Source organism: Bombina bombina, chromosome 6, assembly GCF_027579735.1.
Source record: "Bombina bombina isolate aBomBom1 chromosome 6, aBomBom1.pri, whole genome shotgun sequence".
In the NCBI taxonomy this organism is placed as follows: domain Eukaryota; kingdom Metazoa; phylum Chordata; class Amphibia; order Anura; family Bombinatoridae; genus Bombina; species Bombina bombina.
Window position 1 is genome coordinate 481,693,502 of NC_069504.1, and position 25,894 is coordinate 481,719,395.

Genomic DNA, 25,894 nt, shown 5'->3' on the forward strand with positions numbered 1-25,894 from the left:
TCAAGCAGTGGTGCCTTCCGTTTAGGTTCCCTGTCTTGTCCCTCCCTTTCATCCGTGTCCTATAGCTTTGGTATTGTATCCCATAAGGATGAAATCGTGGACTCATCGTATCTTGTAAAAGGAAATTTATGCTTACCTGATAAATTTGTTTCTTTTACGATACGATAAGTCCACGGCCCACCCTGTTTTTGTATGACAGGTCTTTTATTTTTTTTAAACTTCAGTCACCTCTGCACCTTGGTTTTTCCTTTCTTTTCCTAACTTCGGTCGAATGACTGGAGTGGGAGGGAAGGGAGGAGCTATATATACAGCTCTGCTGTGGTGCTCTTTGCCTCCTCCTGTTGACCAGGAGGCGATATCCCATAAGTAAGGATGAAATCCGTGGACTCATCGTATCATAAAAGAAACAAATTTATCAGGTAAGCATAAATTTCCTTTTTTTCCACTGATAACCTTCTTTTAAAAGGGATATGAAACCCAAAAATGTTATTTTGTGATTTAGACAAGAGCATATAACTATATAAAAAATGTTTTAATTAACTTCCAGTAGCAAATTTTCTTCGTTCCCGTTTTATTCTTTGTTGAAGACACCTAGGTAGTTGTCTGAAGCACTGCATGACAGGAACAAGTTCTGACATCTAGTGCTGTTACAAATGGATAACATTCTTGCAAATCTGCTGCCAAATAGTGCTCTAGACATGTGCACTCTCCTGAGTTTACATTTCTGCTTTTCAAAGATTCCAAGAGAATGATGAAAATGTTATAATAGTAGTAAATCAGAAAGTTGTTTAAAATTGCATGTTCTATCTGAAACATGTCTGGAGCACAAAAATGTTGTGGTTCATGTCCCTTTAATGCATTTTATGCTACTGTCTATTAATAGGTACATTGATTATAATTTGTATTTCCTGTGTATTATCACCAAATGTCTTCAAATACCTTTTAACTCCAGTAAAGGCGTATTTGTATACATGATCAATGTACTGTATGTAGCTGTTTAAATGGATTTGTATGCTTTATGGCACTGATACATTTTGTGTTTTGTGTTTACTAGTATTCCAGCCTGTTTCTGCATCTGCCAAACTATACATCAATCCTGAAGCAGAACTGGAGCAGCGAACACCAAAGATTGACTGGTGCATGGAAGTTCAGCATATTGCTATAGAACTAACCAAGCCTCAGGTGAGTGATGCATATCAAATCTCTATAGTATTAACTGGTAGCTTAGTCTCGAAATCTGAACTACATAGGAGAAAAATCGAATTATACAATACATATCCCCCACCCCCAAATAGTTTTGAATACATGAACAGTTTGTTAATGTGCAAAAATAAAGAACGTTCGCTATGCTTAAAAAAAACAAAAAAACATAACAAATTATATATATTCTTGGTCCCCAGAACACTTTATCAAAAGTTTGCATTTTGCCATTAATATGCTTACTCTTAAAGGATTACTTTCTGTTATAATTTTTAAGCTAAACAACTAACATATTAAAGTTAATAAACATTAATTAAAACCTACTGACCTATATTTTCTCCAAAATGAAGTTTCATAACGTTCTAAAAGTTATATCTTTTATTCGCCGATGATGTCACGTTATCCTGCCCACTATTTCCAGCACTGCATGTTCAAAATACTTAAACCAATAACTTTGTGTTTAAAGCGCCATTTTGAAACCTAGGTATTGTAAACGGATTGGTACAGAGCAAAGGATACCCACGGAGTGGGTTTGGAAAACAATTAAATTTGCAGACAAGATTTCTGATATACGATAGAGATATGTTAATGAAATGCTATTGATAAAAAGCATATTTGGGGTAGTTAGTTAGTAACAGGCATAGAAAAGATTTACTTACAGTGGCCCTTTAAGACTCTAAAGTTGTCCATTTAGGCTTGGTCCCTGGTTGCCTGAATTCTGTCAGGAAGATCTGTTTCCGAGATTGTGCCTAGCTACTTTCCTCATGTGCCAGATGATCTTGTGTTCTGAAGTGACAAAGTATATGACCTGATCCTTAGGAATGTTTTTTTTTTATTATTATGAATACCTTCACCATGGCTATTTTTCATAGACGTTGCAAAGCGGTATGGCAATTACCAGGCCTGTAACTAAAGGCTGGATAGATTTTGAAAATGACTTGTTTGATATCCATTTCAAGTAAAATTATGGGTGAACTGATCCACGTGAGTATAGTTAGAAGTGCCACCTGTCATGGCATGAGATTCAATTAAAAAAGTACATTGCAGTAGCAGGCAAAAAATATTTATACACGTTTTCTGGAGTGTGCAGGAAGTGAATCTTAAAGCAAACATATTTGGACTAATGGTAGTTACACATGTTTGGCATAAACTACTGAGTATCGGAGCTTTTGATTTTTTTTAACTCTCTGCAGGCAGCATAGTGTCTGGAGAAACTACTAAAGTTGTGGTTTACTTTGGTAGAGTTAAAGCAGGAAGAAAGAAAAAACAGTTTCAAATGAAGAAAAACTAATGTGCAGTTCAAGCCTATGGTGGTCATGTAGGGAGAGCTGATACTGTGTGTCCCAGAAAGCAGACAGAAGCCATACCCAAAGTAAAAATTGCGTTTCTCTTTCATATATTTTCTCCATTCTTCAGATTATTTTTTAATGTGTATGTCACACCATATATAGTAAAGAAACTGTAACATGCAGTTAGAAAAGTTGACTTTAAATGCCTTTCAGGTGAAAGGAGTGAAGACTAATATAACTAGCTCTTGATGAAAGATTGACTAATACTGTCATTTTACTTTGTGATTCTAAATTATTGTGCCTGGACACACTCTGAAGGGTGTTTCTTAACCTCTTCCCGATGTTAGGACATTCCATTCCGTCCTAACTGCGCTGGGCTTTTTCTAAAGCCAATGGCGCTTCCAGAATGGGATTGTGGCCTGGAGGGAGTGCCTAGCGTCATAGGGACACCCCCCTGACCTGATCCCATCATTGAAATCTCGCAATCGTATGTACGGTTGTGTGATTTAAATTTGTTTACATCGGAACATAGACAAATTAGGCCCGACATGAAAGGGTTAAAGGGACATTAAACACTAAATAAATGCTAGACAGAATGATGTATTCAAGCATTCAAAGAAAAGATTGGTCTGTGAATAACATAGATGCTCACAATTTCATAATGGAATTACAGGAAAAGGGGACAAAATAAATAATGAAAGTATATTGTAGCATTCTTTTATATATACAATTTATCATTTTATATTACCATCTCAGTGTTTTTAATGTCCATTAATAATATGAGGGAAAATATTCTAGAGAAGTATTTTAAATACGTTCAGTTTTTATTTGATTCTATCTACAAGTTGCTTTTCAAGATTCAGCAGGCAATTTATGTGGCATCAGTATGTTCTCATCCTAGTTATGAAATCATTATCCTTATTACAATATTTTATCTAGTAAAATGTTTTATTTGTTTGCCCTCAATTTGAAAGTAGAAAAGTTAGCTACTAGTCATATCATTTAATCCATGATTAGTTATTTTTGTCTAGGAAACCAATTTTTTTTTTATTCAATTGTTTGTCGTTGACATGGAAACCATTATCAATATGTATGTTAAAGGGACTTCAAACCCAACATTTTTATTTCATGGTTCAGATAGAGCATACAAAGTTGTTTTAAACAACTTTTTGATTTACTTCTGTTATCTATTTTCCAACCATGGTGAGTGTCATTGATATCACCTTCACTCATTATGTCTGTTTTGACATATAAAGAAGTAAGAGGTAAATATTTTTAACAGAAATATACTGCATTTTTAAAAATGGCACTATGATGAATACATTAGCCTAGTAGCTATATCAATTCATTTTTTTCCAGTTAGGAATTGAATTAAGTCACCAATCTGTTGACCCATCTATACTGCCTTAAGGCAGCAAATATGCCATTATTACAGAATTATGCATTATTACTTGAGATGTATTCATAAAGGGGCATTAAACACTAAGGGCCAGATTATAAGTGCAGCACAAATGAACGCTCCTGCTTGAGCATTAATTGCTCTAGAAGTATGATTTTTCGCGCTTGTCGGGTTGCGCTCGTATTAAGAGTTGAAAGTAAACTGTTTTGGCTCTTGCGGTAACCTGAGGACAAAAATCTGAAGTTAGAATATCGTGTGTACCTTCAAGTATTCCCCCATGGAAGTCAATGGAGGGAAAAAAAAACTCACTCTCGTGCAAACATGATCACATATTCTCATTTGCGCTAATCCAACATGAAAATATTTCACATTCCAATGTTCTTCACATAGCAGAATATGTTCTATTTATTCATAAATACATATTTCTACATAATATGTATGTGTGACACCCCAGCCAAAGGCTTAAATACCCCTTCCACTTCCCTCATTCCCCAGTCATTCTTTGCCTTTTGTCCCAGGAGGTTGGCAGGGAAGTGTCAGAAGTTTTCGATAGTCTCTTATGGAGGGTAGTACTCTTCGGCATGGGACTGGAGTTTTAAGTCAGCCTTTCAGTGAAAGCATGGATGAAAGTTAGAGTCCGGAGATGCAGGGAGAGTCTTTCTGAGAAAATCATCCCGACTCATTTTAACAGCTCCACAAGCAATCAGCATTGACTAGTTTCGCTGCCTGTTTTCTTTTCTCAAATCCATGGCAGAGGCAATGCTACTATCTGTCACACTTGAAGGGCCGAGTTCCTGTTCCACAGCGTAGATTCCGGTAAGATTGTTTCATTTTACTTTTCATCAGGATTGTATTGCATTGTATTACAAATGTTGTCCCGAGAGGCTACCACCTTGAGGGACTAACTATAAATCAGGGTCTCAGTGAGGCTCCTTTTGTATATTTGAATCAAGGGTTAATACCTCCTGAGGTGGGTTATTGAACAGGGTTTTTTTTTAATCATGTTTGTTATGTGATTCGACCTGCTTATGCGTTGTGTTACATAGGCTCATGGCTTTGTGGAACATAACGGCCTTTTGAAGTGACGCAGCCTTTACGGTCGGCATGCTTTTTCTGGACTGTACGGTTCACCTTGTGACCGGGTGTGGTCCAGTTTTTGAATCTCCATTTCCGCATTCCTTACCGTGTGGCGACTGAGTCATTTTGATCTGCTGGTGTCGGGCTTTTAGGAGGTGGTGAGTGCCCCAGCCATTGGGGGTGTCAGGTGCCGTTTAAGTTTTCGGTCCAATTTTTGTATCAATATCTTGGCTATGGAGGAGTCTGATATTGTGGAGACGGACGTCTCGTTTTCAGTTTCTACTCCTTGTGCAGAATGCGTATTGCCCCGGATGATACTAGCCTATCAGTTATGTTCTGAATGCCGTATTAGAGTGCTCAATTCCTCGGGATTGGGGAATCAAGGGGCCACTGAGCCATCCGCCTCTGGGGCCTCTGTCCTCCGAATGGCGAGTTCCCTTCCACCATCTCTTACTACGCATGCAGGTAACCCAGACTTTGCTTATCCTTTCTCCGGAAGGTAGCTTCTTCCCGCCAGGGGTTTCGGCACGATGTCGCATGTCCATAATTTTGGCACTGGCGCATATGCAATTTCCAGAAGTTGGTTTAAGTTACTGTTCGTGTTCCGTTATCCGGGGCTCTTCAGTCATGGGATGGCCTGCTCAGCTCTCTGGGGGAACAACTGTCCCTGAGGCTTCAGGGGTCAACCTTCGGGCCGGAGTTGTCTTTTGCTCCGGTGGGGGTATGCTGTGCTTTTCGGTATAGACTGACACGCCTTCGTGTTTTATTGAGGCACGCTTTGGCCTTGTCGGAAGATCCCATCACTAATGGAAATGAGACTTCTCAGTCTGCTTCTTCGAATAGCTTGCAGAATTAGACATAAGGGGATGAAGTAATCTTCTTATAGTATTGTTATCGAGTACACCTTCCAGTTTGAGCTTGGTAGAACAGGGTCCCCGGGTGGGCCGTTCCTGAGGGTGCTTCTGTTCTCTTAGGCGATAAACCTGCGGGTTGTCTTATCTTTATTTTATTTGGATTTAAGCTCATGTTGGTAGTTCCTTCGGGAAGTTGATCTGGAATCGATACTCACATTTGTTTAATCGCACTGTTACTTCTAAGGAAGTTTGTTATGGACGTGTTTAGTCCTATGTGTGTCTGCTGTTTCTCCCTCTCTAGGGGGGATTCTATGCGGCCTGACAGTGCTGGCCCTTGGATTCAGGCTGGTCCTGATTGGGTTCAGATCCTTCTGTCTCGTGGCCTATTTCAGACACGTGGCGGCTGGTCCGGTTGGGCGCCGAGTGCCTCACATATTAATGTGGTGTTCTTGTTTTCCTTTACAAGTTTCAGCTAAGCATCTGAGTGGACCTGAGGGTCCGTGAGGCATGGGGGATTGGTTCAGTCCTCATTGGCCTCTTAAGCTGGTCGTCTGGGACTCAGAGTTGATTCTGACTTTACGTCGGGATGTGGAGTGTTTCCTGCATGAGTTGGAGTTTGGGAGGATTTAGGACCTCCTTGCCACCGGTTCTGGTGGTTCTGCCTTCTGTGGCTCTTGGACATGTCCTTATTGGATATTTTCCTTTTGAGCATCTCTTCTTCGGATGAGACTTCAGGACTTTGTCCGTTGCTCCTTAGCGGTCTTGGCCACCTTATGGGAGAGCCGTGGGGTTTGTTAGTTAGAATTTAGTCGTTCCCTATCAGGGATGATATGCCGTGTTGTCTCCTTCTCCAAAGCTTCGCTTAGGGGTTTTTTCTACCGGGGTTTGGGATGCTCTGCATTCTTTTCCTTGGGTATGGTGCTCTGGTACTCCTGAGGAGATTTTGGACCTGAGGATCCATGAGGCATGGGGGATTGGTTCAGTCCTCATTGGCCTCTTAAAGGGACAGTCTAGGCCAAAATAAACTTTCATGATTCAGATAGAGCATGTTATTTTAAACAATTTTCCAATTTACTTTTATCACCAATTTTGCTTTGTTTTCTTGGTATTCTTAGTTGAAAGCTTAACCTAGGAGGTTCATATGCTAATTTCTTAGACCTTGAAGGCCACCTCTTTTCAGAATGCATTTTAACAGTTTTTCACCACTAGAGGATGTTAGTTCATGTATTTCATATAGATAACACTGTGCTCGTGCACATGAAGTTATCTGGGAGCAGGCACTGATTGACTAAACTGCAAATCTGTCAAAAGAACTGAAATAAAGGGGCAGTTTGCAGAGGCTTAGATACAAGATAATCACAGTGGTTAAAAGTATATTAATATAACTGTGTTGGTTATGCAAAACTGGGGAATGGGTAATAAAGGTATTATCTATCTTTTAAAACAATAAAAATTCTGGTGTAGACTGCCTGCGTCACTTCAAAAGGCCGTTATGTTCCCTTTAAGCTGATCGTCTGGGACTCAAAGTTGATTCTGACTTTACGTCGGGATGTTGAGTGTTTTCTTCCCCACGTGGGTTGGAGGTTGGGAGGATTTAGGACCTCCTTGCTGCCGGTTCTGGCGGTCCTGCCTTCTGTGGCTCTTGGAAATGTCCTTATTGGATTTTTTCATTTTGAGGTTCTCTTCTTTGGATGAGACTTCAGGACTTTGTTCGTTGCTCCTTAGCGGGCTTGGCCACCTTATGGGAGGGCCGTTGGGTTTGTTTTCCTACTTCAGGAATTTAGTCGTTCCCTATCAGGGACGATAGGCCGTGCTGTCTCCTTCTCCAAGCTTTGCTTAGGGGGTTTTTCTACCGGGTTTGGGATGCTCTGCATTCTTTTCCTTGGATATGGTGCTCTGGTACTCCTGAGGAGATTTTGGAGACTGGCTTTTGTTTTACTCACTCTCTTCGGGCGACTTTGTCTTCGATGTTTTCTCTGGGTGTTAACGCCTTTTTTGGGCTCTAGGCTCTTAGTGCGACTCTGTTGTACTTTAAGCTCCTTTTGGAGTGTTGGACTCCTGAACGGGCTTTTCTCTTCCTTTTGGGTTGGGATTCTGAGTGAGTCTTGTTCCCGTTCTTCGGGTGAGTCTGTTTCTGTTCCATGTGATGTTCCCTGAACGATCTGGGGCTCAGGCCTATAGTTTTTGTTCGGGATATTCTGGATGTCCGTAAGACTTACGATCCTGTGGCTGGTTCGGTGCAATCCAGTTTTTCCCAGGGAACATAGGCTATGACTTTTGGTATAGACAGCAGAGCTGCTAGCAGCTTGGCCAGGATTCTGTGCCTTTTGACTGAGGTGTGTTCCCTTTTTTGGGGAGTTCCTCTGTGGTCTTCTGACGTCTGGATATTTTTTATTTGGATTTGTTTCCACAGCCTATGGTTTCATGTGTTATGAGCTTGTGCGCTGTTCTTCCGTTCTCTCCCCTTCGGGGGGTAGTGTGTCCTCCTTCTGGGGGGTGGGGTTTTCCTCTCTCTGGAGGCTAGTTGTACTGTCCTGTGGGCAGGTTGTTGGAACAGGTGATCCGCTCTTTGGGGTTCTGTTTCACCTGGGGAAATGTTGTTTCCATGTTTGAGACTGTCATGGAGTATCGTACTGGGTCTTCTAGGACTCTGCATTTCTCTGTTCCTCTCCTACGGGGTTCTTTTTGGAGTTCCTATGTTAGAGCTTTTGGGGTGGCTGAGTCCATCTTTTTCCTTCCTCTTTCTGGGGACTGGTGTTTGGAGTCTTTTTTTGTTCCCCTGTATTCAGACCTGACAGTCAGCTGTAGTGGACTGTGGGTTACTTTGCGGCCTAGCAAGCGGAAGGTTGCAGCTGTTTGCTCCTTGTCTGTGTGTTAACAGACTTTTGCCAAGACTCTGTGTTCGCCTTGGGTCCTTGTGGTATGGTGAGCCTTTTTGAGGTTCTGTGCTTACTCCATGTTCAAGATATGTGAGTAGGACTGGCATTTTATTGGTTAAGCATGTGCTGGGTCCACTACTTAGTGGATGTTTTGCAGTCTGTTGGTTAGTGTTTGTGACCTTTCTTCTGCTGCTCTTCTTGCCGCCAGTATTTTAATCTAAATCATCCTGGCATGGCTTTCGGGTGTGGGGTTGACCCAGGGGTTTGCCTTTCTGGGTTTGCTGCATGTATATAATTTCTGAAGACTCAATTTGTTTTTAGTTTCCTTGCCTCTCGAGGACTTGGTCTTCAGTTGTCTTCTAGGTTTTTTTTCCTGGGGTTTCTGCAAATCTGGGGTCTGGGCGTTGCCTCTCCTTGTTCTCACGACTGGTTTCGGTCTCTGTGAGCTTGGCTTGATTCTTGGTGTTTTCCTTTCTTGGAAACTGTTATACCCTTTTTAGGGTCTTCCGGGAATCTTTGTTTGTTCCTTCATTTCCCTTCCCCTTTGGGAGTTTGTGGGTTGATCCCTATCTCTGGTTCGGGGGGTGTGTGTTGAGGACCGCTTACTGGGCGACAGTGTCTCCTAAAGGCGTGCTGGCTCAGTTGTGTTTCTCTATGCGGTCCCAAGGCTTGTGGACTATCTGCGGGTCAGTGTCCTTGGGGCCTTTTCTTTTTCCAAATTTTCTCAGCTTCGGACAAAGCTTTTTTTTTGGGGGGGGGGGGTAAGGGTTTTTGGGCCTGGTGCCCTCAGAATGGGCCGCCTTTTGTACCCTCCCATTTGAGCATTCATTGTCCTCTATAGCTTGGGTATTGTTTTCCCAAAAGTAATGAATGCAGCTGTGAACTCTTTCCATTTATGAAGAAAAACATAAATTATGCTTACCTGATCATTTTCTTTTCTTCATATGGAAAGAGTCCACAGCTCCCCGCCTGTGTTTTTTCTGGGGCGTTTGTTATTTTTCTTCTGACACCTTTTCACCTGATATTTTTTCTACTTTCCTTGTTCCTCGGCAGAATGACTGGGGGATGAGGGAAGTGGGAGGGGTATTTAAGCCTTTGGCTGGGGGTCTTAGCCTTCTCCTGGTGGCCAGGTTCTGAATTCCCAAAAGTAATGAATGTAGCTGTGGGCTCTTTCTATCTGAAGAAAAGAAAATTATCAGGTAAGCATAATTTGTTACATACACGCGTGTGTGTATATGTATGTATATACGTGTGTGTGTGTGTGTGTGTATATATATATATATATATATATATATATCTATCTTTTCAATTCCAAAATGATAAAAAAAAAAACATGGAGGGTCCAGCACACACAAAAATACCAGGCAGAAATACCAATATAATCCCAACATATGGCTGAAATGACAGCTAGTCATATAGAAATTGTAAATACAGACAAATACTTATTATTATTTGTACATAGAATCATATTGTATAATGCTTGGTTATAGGCTAACAAATTATTTACCCTTTGGTTATATGCTCTAAATAAGAGAAAGGAAAACTCCTTAATGCACTGTACAGAATAAAATAAGTTAAACTATGGGGAGAGGGAAGGAAAGGTATGTGTAGATGGATATGTACATCATGTGAGAAAAGGGAAATACACCCTATATGTGTGTGTATAGATAGAACCAGTAGAATAAAAATAAAATTATGTGGGTGCTTGGCTGAAAAAAGAAGTATTCAGTATACCATAAATACTGTTAACAACATCACCTATGATAAAATAGGTTATACATAGATACTTATCCTATAATACAGATGGATATACATTAATGCTTCAGTGGAAATGGTTAGTAATATATATATAAATTCATAAAAGGGCTTCTGTTAGAAAGTGTGTGTTAAGTCACCTTAATGTCTAAAGTACACTTAAATAAAAAGAGTTAATAACCCCTAAATCTGAATGGATGCATTTCTTAGATGTACACAAATATAATTACAAACTAGCATCATAGTAATAATGTAAAAATTAGTGCATAAGTGTCAATCCAAGAACTAATGCAAAACAAAGGGGAAGGAGATATACCTAAAAGGAAAACCCCCAGGGAAGCCTATAACTGCAAAACCATAAAGTCTCATTCAGAAAATATATCTATACAACAATAAATAATTCTCAAAATGGTGTTAATCTGGGTTGACATAGTGCATTTGTCCCAAGTGGGATTTTGGATTACACGCATCAGAGAAAAGGGTGTTTATCCCTTATTGGGTGTCTTTTCTTAGAGAGAGAGACTGTGTGTATGTATGTGTGTGTGTGTGTGTATATATATATATATATATATATATATATATATACAGTATTCCACAAAAGTAAGAACACCACTCACATTTTGTAAATATTTTATTATATCTTTTAATGTGACACTGAAGAAATTACACTTTTCTACAATGTGAAGTAGTGAGTGTACAGCCTGTATAACAGTGTAAATTTGCTGTTCCCTCAAAATAACTCAACACACAGCCATTAATGTCTAAACCGTTGGCAACAAAAGTGAGTACACCCCTAAGTGGAAATGTCCAAATTGGGCTCAATTAGCCATCTTCCCTCCTCTGTGTCATGTGACTCGTTAGTGTTACAAGGTCTCAGGTGTGAATAGGGAGCAGGTGTGTTAAATTTGGTGTTATCGCTCTCACACTCTCTTATACTGTTCACTGGAAGTTCAGCATGGCACCTTATGGCAAAGAACTCTCTGAGGATCTGAAAAAAAGAATTGTTGCTCTACATAAAGATGGCCTAGGCTATAAGAAGATTGCCAAGACACTGAAACTGAGCTGCAGCACGGTGGGCAAGACCATACAGCGGTTTCACAGGACAGGTTCCACTCAGAACAAGCCTTGCCATGGTTGACCAAAGAAGTTGAGAGCACGTGCTCCGCGTCATATCCAGAGTTTGTCTTTGGGAAATAGACGTATGAATGCTGCCAGCATTCCTGCAGAGGTTGAAGGGGTGGGGGGGTCAGCCTGTCAGTGCTCAGACAAATTGGTCTGCATGGCTTTCATCCTAGAAGGAAGCCTCTTCTAAAGATGATGCACAAGAAAGCCCGCAAACAGTTTGCTAAAGACAAGCAGGCTAAGGACATGGATTACTGGAACCATGTCCTGTGGTTCGATAAGACCAAGATAAACTTATTTGGTTCAGATGGTGTCAAGTGTGTGTGGCGGCAACCAGGTGAGGAGTACAAAGACAAGTGTGTCTTGCCTACAGTCAAGCATGGTGGTGGGAGTTTCATGGTCTGGTCCTGCATGAGTGCTGCCGGCACTGGGGAGCTTCATTGAGGGAACCATGAATGCCAACATGTACTGTGACATACTGAAACAGAGCATGATCCCCTCCCTTCGGAAACTGGGCCACAGGGCAGTATTCCAACATAACGACCCCAAACACACCTCCAAGACGACTACTGCTTGCTAAAGAAGCTGAGGGTAAAGGTGATGGACTGGCCCATGCATGTCTCCAGACCTAAACCTATTGAGCATCTGTGGGGCATCCTCAAACGGAAGGGGGGGGGAGCGCAAAGTCTCTAACATCTTTTTTTCTAATACATGAGACCTATCTTTGAGCCTTTATAACTTTTTTGTGCAATATTATTATTATTATTATTATTATTATTATTATTATTATTATTATTATTATTGAATCATTTTTGTTAGGCATTGTTAGTATGAGTGTAACTATAAATGTATTTTTTACGTGTTTTGTGCAACTATTTTGTTTAACAAAACTGTAAACCAGAGCTTTGCAGTTGCGGTAATCATTCTAGCATAAATCACTATTGTGCTCATGCGATCGCTTTTAGTTTCAACTCATAATATGAGCTGTAGTCCCGATGAGCGCAATCCCTTGCGATATACCCTTTATATTTTGGGAGCAAACGTTTGTGCTGCACTCGTAATCTAGCCCTAAATAAATTCTAGCTAGAATATATTCAAAACAATGCTTAGTTTCAGAATAATATGCAGATACAACTTTAAAAAATTATATTAGTTGTTAAAATATTGAAACAATAAGTACTAGTGTCCATAATGTAATGGATGCCGCCATGGTGCTTCTTATGTTTCTTTTTGTGTGGAGGCCAATTAGTGACAGCTATAAATGGGTTACTAAATGTACAGCCAACAATTGTGTGTAACATAGCAGTGTTAAGTTTGGAGTCTGCACTTCCACTTCTGTCAGGAATTAGAAAGCCCACAATTACAGGAAAAAAATTACCAAAAGAAATAATTAAAATATGTATTGCAATTTTTTTTTTTCATTTTTTACTACACTTAATTTAAAGATTTTAAATTAAAATCCCAGAGTGTTTACTGTAGCTTTAAATCCTAGTCGGTAGACCTCAGGGCTATATCTCTTATAAATACTTCTCTAATATTCTAATATATAATAATAATAATATATATATATATATATATATATATATATATATATATATAAACACTGGGGTTTTTGTTTCTGGTTCTAGTATCTGAGTATGATCGACATGCTGGAGTCAGTGGATTACATGGTTAGGAATGCACCTTACAGGAAGTACAGACCAGAGGTCTCACTGCAAGAGGACACCAGACAGTGGTATGTTAATATCAATGAGGAAAATGTCACTTGGTGCTTAATGCTACTAGAAGCTCTCATGAAGCAATATATATTTCTCAAGGATGAAGAAAGTGGTGGCCAGTGATTTATTTCTTTGTTTATATAGGACATGAAATAGAAAAGACATAATTTAATAAGAGTTTGTGTCGCTGGAATAATTACAGCAGAACAACAAACTGCTTAGAAATACAATATGCAGAGTTTTCAGCAATACCACACTTGTACGATTTTGTTTGTGTTAAATTAGAAGTACTTAGATCTGCTGGTCTGGAAACACACTCACATATGTACACACTTGATTACAGTTTTACACTAGTAAGAATTAAGGCTGTGACACACTGCAAGCGATGCGGCGCGAGGCGATGCAGCTGCTTCGCACCGCGTCGCATCGCTTCTGAAGTTCAATTATTTCATCTCTGAGTGCTCAGCTACGCGACCTGATGCAGCAGAGTGCTCAGAGATGAAAAGCCAGGACACACTGAGCGCGCACAGCTGCATCTACACACTGCGCACCGCTCCGCTTGCAGTGTGTCACAGCCTTTACACAAGTGTGTGTATGAGCAGTAGAAATTTCCAGTTTTTTTTTCCCTCCCAATTTGAAAGTTGTAAGCTAAACTAGGCTTTCTACTCGCTGTTTTTGTAACAAACTGTAGATACAAACGGTTCTAAAACGGGAGAGTTTCAGGAACTAAGAATCCTGAGTAGATATAATACTAATTTTGATTTAATAATCTTGTGTATGTAGGTGGAACTATGCCATAAAAAGTATACTTGATGTTCATGTAAAACGGAGAGCGCACATGTGGTGCTGGACTAATATAGTGGAGCACCGACTTAATCTGAAAAACTATAAGACTGCTTTTAAGAAGAAACTAACTCAGAGTAAGGTTCCTGAGGAGACCCTGAAACAACTACAGGTCTGTTTTGTATTTATTTATTTTCAGGAATGTAAATATTCTCTATCATAAACTTAGATGTTTACAGCTTCCACATATATACAATTTAACAAATAAAAAATAGAAATTATAATGAGAAAAGGTGTCTGTACTTTACAAGGTACAAAAAGTATACATATGTTTTGTTTATTTATTAGATCTGGGTTTCTCTAGAAAAATGTATTCACATTCGCAAAATATAAAATTCACCTATTTATTAAATTTCAAACAAAAATAAACATAAACTTTCATCATTGATAGATAATGTTCCATATTATAAATTCAGTGTTTTGCCAAGCATTTATCCTATCTGGTCTGGCACACAATGGTTTTAGATTTCATGCTGCCTACCGTAGGCCCACTTCATTGTTAGCAAAGATGAGTTTGCACAAACACACTGATCCACAAATAAAACCTTGCTTGCAAACAGATTTACACTCATTTGCACAAATGTATTTAAATACACCAAATGTACAGATTTACACTCATTTGCACAAATGTATTTAAATACACCAGATGTACAGATTTACACTCATTTGCACAAATGTATTTAAATACACCAGATGTACAGATTTACACTCATTTGCACAAATGTATTTAAATACACCAGATGTACAGATTTACACTCATTTGCACAAATGTATTTAAATACACCAGATGTACAGATTTACACTCATTTGCACAAATGTATTTAAATACACCAGATGTACAGATTTACACTCATTTGCACAAATGTATTTAAATACACCAGATGTACAGATTTACACTCATTTGCACAAATCTATTTAAATACACCAGATGTACAGATTTACACTCATTTGCACAAATGTATTTAAATACACCAAATGTACAGATTTAAACTCATTTGCACAAATGTATTTAAATACACCAGATGTACAGATTTACACTCATTTGCACAAATGTATTTAAATACACCAAATGTACAGATTTACACTCATTTGCACAAATGTATTTAAATACACCAGATGTACAGATTTGCACAAATGTATTTAAATACACCAGATGTACAGTTTCACACTCATTTGCACAAATGTATTTAAATACACCAGATGTACAGATTTACACTCATTTGCACAAATGTATTTAAATACACCAGATGTACAGATTTACACTCATTTGCACAAATGTATTTAAATACACCAGATGTACAGATTTACACTCATTTGCACAAATGTATTTAAATACACCAGATGTACAGATTTACACTCATTTGCACAAATGTATTTAAATACACCAGATGTACAGATTTACACTCATTTGCACAAATGTATTTAAATACACCAGATGTACAGATTTATACTCATTTGCACAAATGTATTTAAATACACCAAATGTACAGATTTACACTCATTTGCACAAATGTATTTAAATACACCAGATGTACAGATTTGCACAAATGTATTTAAATACACCAGATGTACAGTTTCACACTCATTTGCACAAATGTATTTAAATACACCAGATGTACAGATTTACACTCATTTGCACAAATGTATTTAAATACACCAGATGTACAGATTTACACTCATTTGCACAAATGTATTTAAATACACCAAATGTACAGATTTACACTCATTTGCACAAATGTATTTAAATACACCAGATGTACAGATTTACACTCATTTGCACAAATGTATTTAAATACACCAGATGTACAGATTTACACTCATTTGCACAAATGTATTTAAATACACCAGATGTACAGATTTACTCATTTGCACAAATGTATTTAAATACACCAGATGTACAGATTTACTCATTTGCACAAATGTATTTAAATACACCAGATGTACAGATTTACACTCATTTGCACAAATGTATTTAAATACACCAGATGTACAGATTTACACTCATTTGCACAAATGTATTTAAATACACCAGATGTACAGATTTACACTCATTTGCACAAATGTATTTAAATACACCAGATGTACAGATTTACACTCATTTGCACAAATGTATTAAAATACACCAGATGTACAGATTTACACTCATTCACCCATAGTTAGTTGTTTTGAATACATTTTATTTTAGAGGGATTATGCTTTCTAAAGCTTTCTAAACATAACCCTAAAAAACAAATCTAATGTCTTCTTACTTAGCTCTCCCAATCAGAGAAGGAAGTTATTTTGTCTTACAAAAAAATGTTGTAAAGCAAGTAAATTGTCATGTTGTCAAGATTCACCAGAAGGAATCCAGAGTAAAACTCTTACGGTTTGGAAAAGAGTTTAAAACAGACTGTAATTATATTGATTTTTTTTATTTACTTTTTTAAGTTCTACGTTTCAAAAGGACTTGTGATAATTTAAAAATGGTACAAAATTGCCTCATGTATTACATTTATGGACAGTATTTAGTGTGTTCAGAAATAGACACAAGCTCAAAGTACTGGAGACATTGTGTGACATATTACTGACATTGATATGTAGTATGTGCCAGCGCCAATACACTTCCCCTCCTTTATATTATAAAACACTCCTTTTTGCTGTTTGCAAAGGATAGCACTGCTAAGGAGAAATGGACATTTTGTCCCTTCTGGGGTGGTGTGTTGAGTATCTGTTCTTAGTCACCCAAATCTCATTTGGTGAATGCAGCCATGGATAGAGGTCCAAGAATGATTATTAAAGTTTAAATGCATTTTGTTATTATCTGACACTTTTGTTCATCTTATTATTTTCTCTCATAATTTTAATGCATTAATTTCCTTTTTTTACAGCATATTGCTCCCTCCATCCTCAGCATTTAAATAATAATATTATTTTTTATTTTAAAAATAGAGCTTGGAGAAAAGCCTTGATGTTTTCAATATAGTCCTAGCCAGACAGCAAGCTCAGGCAGAGGTAAGTGCATTATTTCATATTCTTTAAAATATTCTAATGATAGATTCCCATAAACATTTAAAGAATAATGTCATACTGTAATTTTTAGTTTCTCTACAATCTATATGCTACTTTCTATTTAGTAATGTCTGTTTCTAAATATGCAACCCGTAGTTACTTTGTGCCATTTCAGACTTATTCTTTGTTTTTCCAGTCTGTGAGCCTTTTAGAATGAATGGCCACATAGTCAATGATATGTCAAACACAAATGTTCTATTATGCATACAAAAACTCACTAATTTAATATGTTTAAATCTTTTTTTAGATACAGTTTAAAAATACTTTAATCCATTACTCCTGGGAATTCACACCTCCTAACCACTAGGAGGAGGCAAAGATTCCCAAATCTTCAAGACTACTTAATCCCTTCCTACCTCTCTGGTATGCTAGTCTTCTCTTGGCTTCCCAGGAGGAAGGTGAAGAATTGAGGTGCTCCAGATTCTTAGCTGGAGGCCCAACCGGTTTGAGGCCCATTTCCCCTTCGGAGAGTTGCTACTGAGAGACAAAGGGGAGGTTGGAGTATTAGGTAGTGATACAATTACTTCCAGTGAGGAGTTACGGGTCTATTTAACAAGGGCCGAATGGCCCCTGTTCCCCTAGTTTTTGTGTGAGCCTTCAGGCCAGACACAGGAATTAAGAAGCAGCGGTCTTAAGACTCCTAAACTCATACGCCGCCCCTGAGGTGGCGTATAGCAATTCACCCGATCATGTACGATCGGGCTGATTGACACCCCCTACTAGCGGCCGATTGGCCGTGAATCTGCAGGGGGCGATATTGCACCAGCAGTTCACAAGAACTGGTGGTGCAATGATAAATGCCGACAGCGTATGCTATAGCGGATCATGTCTGTCCGCACATATATAAATAGACCTCTTAGTCTCAACTAAGCCTACCACAGGTGTCGCTGGGACTGGTTTGGTTTGTTGATATACTCCACGCTTTGATCCTCTGTTGTGATATATATATATATATATATATATATATATATATATATATATATAGCACTGTATGGGTTCTCTACTCGACACAGTCTATTTCTGCAGCTTTCAGTAAGCTTGGTAGATTGGGTGTATCTCCAGGTAAGTGAACAACTTCATGCACTAATATAGCAGACAGACTTTTAGCAGGTACAACATTCATGTGGTACATCATAGCCAGGGGACACAGTTAAATACCAACTTTTATTTTTACACTGGATTAGTATTAAGGAAACATTGGGCTTTGTATAACCAACTTAGTGAACCGTTATTACTTTTATTTCTCTTGTAAGGTGTATCCAGTCCACGGATTCATCCTTTACTTGTGGGATATTCTCCTTCCCTACAGGAAGTGGCAAAGAGAGCACACAGCAGAGCTGTCCATATAGCTCCCCCTCTAGCTCCACCCCCAGTCATTCTCTTTGCTGGCTCTAAGCACTAGGGTATCTCTCGGGAGGGTAAAGTGAATGTGGTGTTAGGTTTTACAAGCAGTGGTGCCTTCCATTTAAGGTACCTGTCTTGTTCCCTCCCTTCATCCGTGTCCTAAAGCTTTGGTATTGGTATCCCACAAGTAAAGGATGAATCCGTGGACTGGATACACCTTACAAGAGAAAACAGAATTTATGCTTACCTGATAAATTACTTTCTCTTGTGGTGTATCCAGTCCACGGCCCGCCCTGGCGATTAAGTCAGGTAATAATTTTTTGTTTAAACTACAGTCACCACTGCACCCTATGGTTTCTCCTTTTCTTTCATGTAATTAGCAAGAGTCCATGAGCTAGTGACGTATGGGATATACATTCCTACCAGGAGGGGCAAAGTTTCCCAAACCTCAAAATGCCTATAAATACACCCCTCACCACACCCACAAATCAGTTTTACAAACTTTGCCTCCTGTGGAGGTGGTGAAGTAAGTTTGTGCTAGATTCTACGTTGATATGCGCTCCGCAGCAGGTTGGAGCCCGGTTTTCCTCTCAGCGTGCAGTGAATGTCAGAGGGATGTGAAGAGAGTATTGCCTATTTGAATTCAATGATCTTCTACGGGGTCTATTTCATAGGTTCTCTGTTATCGGTCGTAGAGATTCATCTCTTACCTCCCTTTTCAGATCGACGATATACTCTTATATATACCATTACCTCTACTGATTCTCGTTTCAGTACTGGTTTGGCTTTCTACTACATGTAGATGGGTGTCCTGGGGTAAGTAAGTCTTATTTTTGTGACACTCTAAGCTATGGTTGGGCACTTTTATATAAAGTTCTAAATATTTGTGTTTAAACATTTATTTGCCTTGATTCAGGATGTTCAATATTCCTTATTTCAGACAGTCAGTTTCATTATTTGGGATAATGCATTTGAATAATCAATTTTTTTCTTACCTTAAAATTTGACTTTTTTCCCTGTGGGCTGTTAGGCTCGCGGGGGCTGAAAATGCTTTATTTTATTGCGTCATTCTTGGCGCTGACTTTTTTGGCGCAAAAAATTTTCTTTGTTATTTCCGGCGTCATACTTGTCACCGGAAGTTGCGTCATTTTTGATGTTTTTGCGCCAAAAGTGTCGGCGTTACCGGATGTGGCGTCATTTTTGGCGCTAAAAGCATTTAGGCGCCAAATAATGTGGGCGTCTTTTTTGGCGCTAAAAAATATGGGCGTCATTATTGTCTCCACATTATTTAAGTCTCATTGTTTATTTGCTTCTGGTTGCTAGAAGCTTGTTCACTGGCATTTTTTCCCATTCCTGAAACTGTCATTTAAGGAATTTGATCAATTTTGCTTTATATTTTGTTTTTTCTATTACATATTGCAAGATGTCTCAGATTGACCCTGAATCAGAAGATACTTCTGGAAAATTGCTGCCTGATGCTGGATCTACCAAAGTTAAGTGTATTTGCTGTAAACTTGTGGTATCTGTTCCTCCAGCTGTTGTTTGTAATGAATGTCATGACAAACTTGTTAATGCAGATAATATTTCCTTTAGTAATGTTACATTACCTGTTGCTGTTCCATCAACATCTAATGCTCAGAGTGTTCCTGTTAACATAAGAGATTTTGTTTCTAAATCCATTAAGAAGGCTATGTCTGTTATTCCTCCTTCTAGTAAACGTAAAAGGTCTTTTAAAACTTCTCATTTTTCAGATGAATTTTTAAATGAACATCATCATTCTGATTCTGATAATGGTTCTTCTGGTTCAGAGGATTCTGTATGCTGATAAATCTTCATATTTATTCAAAATGGAATTTATTCGTTCTTTACTTAAAGAAGTCTTAATTGCATTAGAAATAGAGGAATCTGGTCCTCTTGATACTAAATCTAAACGTTTAAATAAGGTTTTTAAATCTCCTGTAGTTATTCCAGAAGTTTTTCCTGTCCCTGATGCTATTTCTGAAGTAATTTCCAGGGAATGGAATAATTTGGGTAATTCATTTACTCCTTCTAAACGTTTTAAGCAATTCTATCCTGTGCCATCTGACAGATTAGAGTTTTGGGACAAAATCCCTAAGGTTGATGGGGCTATCTCTACTCTTGCTAAACGTACTACTATTCCTACGGCAGATAGTACTTCCTTTAAGGATCCTTTAGATAGGAAAATTGAATCCTTTCTAAGAAAAGCTTACTTATGTTCAGGTAATCTTCTTAGACCTGCTATATCTTTAGCGGATGTTGCTGCAGCTTCAACTTTTTGGTTGGAAGCTTTAGCGCAACAAGTAACAGATCATAATTCTCATAGCATTGTTAATCTTCAACATGCTAATAATTTTATTTGTGATGCCATCTTTGATATCATTGGGGTTGATGTCAGGTATATGTCTCTAGCTATTTTAGCTAGAAGAGCTTTATGGCTTAAAACTTGGAATGCTGATATGTCTTCCAAGTCAACTTTGCTTTTCCTTTCTTTCCAGGGTAATAAATTATTTGGTTCACAGTTGGATTCTATTATTTCAACTGTTACTGGGGGGAAAGGAACTTTTTTACCACAGGATAAAAAATCTAAAGGTAAATTTAGGTCTACTAATCGTTTTCGTTCCTTTCGTCACAATAAGGAACAAAAGCCTGATCCTTCCCCTACAGGATCGGTATCAGTTTGGAAACCATCTCCAGTCTGGAATAAATCCAAGCCTTCTAGAAAGCCAAAGCCAGCTCCCAAGTCAACATGAAGGTACGGCCCTCATTCCAGCCCAGCTGGTAGGGGGCAGATTACGATTTTTCAAAGAAATTTGGATCAATTCGATTCACAATCTTTGGATTCAGAACATTGTTTCACAAGGGTACAGAATAGGCTTCAAGATAAGGCCTCCTGCAAGAAGATTTTTTCTTTCCCGTGTCCCAGTAAATCTAGTGAAGGCTCAAGCATTTCTGAAATGTGTTTCAGATCTAGAGTTGGCTGGAGTAATTATGCCAGTTCCAGTTCTGGAACAGGGGCTGGGGTTTTACTCAAATCTCTTCATTGTACCAAAGAAGGAGAATTCCTTCAGACCAGTTCTGGATTTAAAAATATTGAATCATTATGTAAGGATACCAACATTCAAAATGGTAACTATAAGGACTATTCTGCCTTTTGTTCAGCAAGGGCATTATATGTCCACAATAGATTTACAGGATGCATATCTGCATATTCCGATTCATCCAGATCACTATCAGTTTCTGAGATTCTATTTCCTAGACAAGCATTACCAGTTTGTGGCTCTGCCGTTTGGCCTATTAACAGCTCCAAGGATTTTTACAAAGGTTCTCGGTGCCCTTCTGTCTGTAATCAGAGAACAGGGTATTGTGGTATTTCCTTATTTGGACGATATCTTGGTACTTGCTCAGTCTTCACATTTAGCAGAATCTCATACGAATCGACTTGTATTGTTTCTTCGAGAACATGGTTGGAGGATCAATTTACCAAAAAGTTCATTGATTCCTCAGACAAGGGTAACCTTTTTAGGTTTCCAGATAGATTCAGTGTCCATGACTCTGTCTCTGACAGACAAGAGACGTCTAAAATTGGTTTCAGCTTGTCGAAACCTTCAGTCTCAATCATTCCCTTCGGTAGCCTTATGCATGGAAATTCTAGGTCTTATGACTGCTGCATCGGACGCGATCCCCTTTGCTCGTTTTCACATGCGACCTCTTCAGCTCTGTATGCTGAACCAGTGGTGCAGGGATTATACAAAGATATCTCAATTAATATCTTTAAAACCGATTGTACGACACTCTCTGACGTGGTGGACAGACCACCATCGTTTAGTTCAGGGGGCTTCTTTTATTCTTCCGACCTGGACTGTGATTTCAACAGATGCAAGTCTGACAGGTTGGGGAGCTGTTTGGGGGTCTCTGACAGCACAAGGGGTTTGGGAATCTCAGGAGGTGAGATTACCAATCAACATTTTGGAACTCCGTGCAATTTTCAGAGCTCTTCAGTCATGGCCTCTTCTAAAGAGAGAGTCGTTTATTTGTTTTCAGACGGACAATGTCACAACCGTGGCATATGTCAATCATCAAGGAGGGACTCACAGTCCTCTGGCTATGAAAGAAGTATCTCGAATACTGGTATGGGCGGAATCCAGCTCCTGTCTAATTTCTGCGGTTCATATCCCAGGTATAGACAATTGGGAAGCGGATTATCTCAGTCGCCAAACGTTACATCCGGGCGAATGGTCTCTTCACCCAGAGGTATTTCTTCAGATTGTTCAAATGTGGGGACTTTAAGAAATAGATCTGATGGCTTCTCATCTAAACAAGAAACTTCCCAGGTATCTGTCCAGATCCAGGGATCCTCAGGCGGAGGCAGTGGATGCATTGTCACTTCCTTGGAAGTATCATCCTGCCTATATCTTTCCGCCTCTAGTTCTTCTTCCAAGAGTTATTTCCAAGATTCTAAAGGAGTGCTTGTTTGTTCTGCTGGTGGCTCCAGCATGGCCTCACAGGTTTTGGTATGCGGATCTTGTCCGGATGGTCACTTGCCAACCGTGGACTCTTCCATTAAGACCAGACCTTCTATCGCAAGGTCCTTTTTTCCATCAGGATCTCAAATCCTTAAATTTGAAGGTATGGAGATTGAACGCTTGATTCTCAGTCATAGAGGTTTCTCTTACTCTGTGATTAATACTATGTTACAGGCTCGTAAATCTGTATCTAGGAAGATATATTATCGAGTCTGGAAGATTTACATTTCTTGGTGTTTTTCTCATCATTTTTCTTGGCATTCTTTTAGAATTCCTAGAATTTTACAGTTTCTTCAGGATGGTTTGGATAAAGGTTTGTCTGCAAGTTCCTTGAAAGGACAAATCTCTGCTCTTTCTGTTCTTTTCCACAGAAAGATTGCTAGTCTTCCTGATATTCATTGTTTTGTACAAGCTTTGGTTCGTATAAAACCTGTTATTAAGTCAATTTCTCCTCCTTGGAGTTTGAATTTGGTTCTGGGGGCTCTTCAAGCTCCTCCGTTTGAACCTATGCATTCGCTGGACATTAAATTACTTTCTTGGAAAGTTTTGTTTCTTTTGGCCATCTCTTCTGCTAGAAGAGTTTCTGAATTATCTGCTCTTTTTTGTGAGTCTTCTTTTCTGATTTTTCATCAGGATAAGGCGGTGTTGCAAACTTCTTTTAAATTTTTACCTAAGGTTGTGAATTCTAACAACATTAGTAGAGAAATTGTGGTTCCTTCATTGTGTCCTAATCCTAAGAATTCTAAGGAAAGATCGTTGCATTCTTTGGATGTAGTTAGAGCTTTGAAATATTATGTTGAAGCTACTAAAAATTTACGAAAGACTTCTAGTCTATTTGTTATCTTTTCCGGTTCTAGGAAAGGTCAGAAGGCCTCTGCCATTTCTTTGGCGTCTTGGTTAAAGTCTTTGATTCATCATGCTTATGTCGAGTCGGGTAAAACTCTGCCTCAAAGGATTACAGCTCATTCAACTAGGTCAGTTTCTACTTCCTGGGCGTTTAGGAATGAAGCTTCGGTTGATCAGATTTGCAAAGCAGCAACTTGGTCTTCTTTGCATACTTTTACTAAATTCTACCATTTTGATGTGTTTTCTTCTTCTGAAGCAGTTTTTGGTAGAAAAGTACTTCAGGCAGCTGTTTCAGTTTGATTCTTCTGCTTATAATTTCAGTTTTTTTCATTATAAGATTTAAACTTTGTTTTGGGTGTGGATTATTTTCAGCGGAATTGGCTGTCTTTATTTTATCCCTCCCTCTCTAGTGACTCTTGCGTGGAAGTTCCACATCTTGGGTATTTATTATCCCATACGTCACTAGCTCATGGACTCTTGCTAATTACATGAAAGAAAACATAATTTATGTAAGAACTTACCTGATAAATTCATTTCTTTCATATTAGCAAGAGTCCATGAGGCCCACCCTTTTTTGTGGTGGTTATGATTTTTTTGTATAAAGCACAATTATTCCAATTCCTTATTTTTTATGCTTTCGCACTTTTTTCTTATCACCCCACTTCTTGGCTATTCGTTAAACTGATTTGTGGGTGTGGTGAGGGGTGTATTTATAGGCATTTTGAGGTTTGGGAAACTTTGCCCCTCCTGGTAGGAATGTATATCCCATACGTCACTAGCTCATGGACTCTTGCTAATATGAAAGAAATTAATTTATCAGGTAAGTTCTTACATAAATTATGTTTTTCTTCCTAACCTTCGGTCAAATGACTGGGGGGTGGGTCTAGAGGGGGAGCTATATGGACAGCTCTGCTGTGTGCTCTTTGCCCCTTCCTGTAGGGAAGGAGAATATCCCACAAGTAAAGGATGAATCCGTGGACTGGATACACCACAAGAGAAAGTAATTTATGAGGTAAGCATAAATTCTGTTTTTACTTTTAGCATTATACTTGGTGCGTGTCTGCATAACATTTAGCCCACTCTTGTTTTAACTTTTTTTTTGTATAATGCTTATTTCACTTTTATTTTTTAGCACTGTTGAGTGCGCTTATCTACTTTGCAAGCTGCAAATTTTGTCTCTTGTTTTGGAGCCTGCCTTATTCTTTAAATATTTAGTATTAGCGCTATTGAGCTCACTCCTCTGCTTGCTTTCTCTGAGTTTTTTTTTTTTCTATGCATTATTTTTTTCTTTCCATACTATCAAGTCATTTGTCCGACTCGGGTTAGTATTCCTCTGTTTTTTCTCCTACATCTTCAGCGTTATGGATTGTTTTGCTGGCAACGTAGCAGTGATAAATATTTTTTTTTATACAGGTGGTGAGAGTCCATGATCCATTAAGAGGAGACAAAGACTGCCAAACCACAAGAGCTCTACATAACCCCTCCCACCTCGCACATGCCTGTCTTTTTTTTTTTTTTTTTTTTATTTGTTTCATATGTGACGTAAGAAAAAATACACTATACATGGGTGTAATATTTTTGCATTATAACATTAAATTATAGTTTAGCCAATAAGGTGAGAAGATGAAACTGTTTGCCAACTAGGTCGTTCTGGTTTTTTTCTGAAGTGGAAGCTTGTATATAGTCCTCTGGATTAATCTTGAAGAATCATTTATCCTAGCATTGTTCCCAAGATCTCTTGGATTCAGTCCTCTTAATCTGCAGCCCATATATAACATAAATGAGAAACTAATGGAACAAAACATTCCTGGCTATCTATCTGTTGTAGCAACATTACAGTTATGAGTTTAACAGGGAGACAGTTCAGCATCATATAAGCTTTTTGCTTTATTCCCTTTCCCACCCTCATTAAAGTAGTATGGGATATCATAAAAGTGGTGGGAAAAGTAAGGGGGAAAGGAGGAAATAAGTGAAGA

General features: G+C 38.6%; 1 protein-coding gene across 1 annotated transcript in view; it reads left to right on the plus strand.

The window, feature by feature from the left end:
* VPS13C (vacuolar protein sorting 13 homolog C) overlaps nt 1–25,894 on the plus strand; it is a 1,402,311-nt gene that overhangs the window by 245,112 nt on the left and 1,131,305 nt on the right. The window contains 4 exon segments of the mRNA XM_053719302.1: nt 1,055–1,182; nt 13,204–13,310; nt 14,077–14,248; nt 17,065–17,127. Coding sequence (XP_053575277.1) covers nt 1,055–1,182; nt 13,204–13,310; nt 14,077–14,248; nt 17,065–17,127 — 470 coding nt within the window.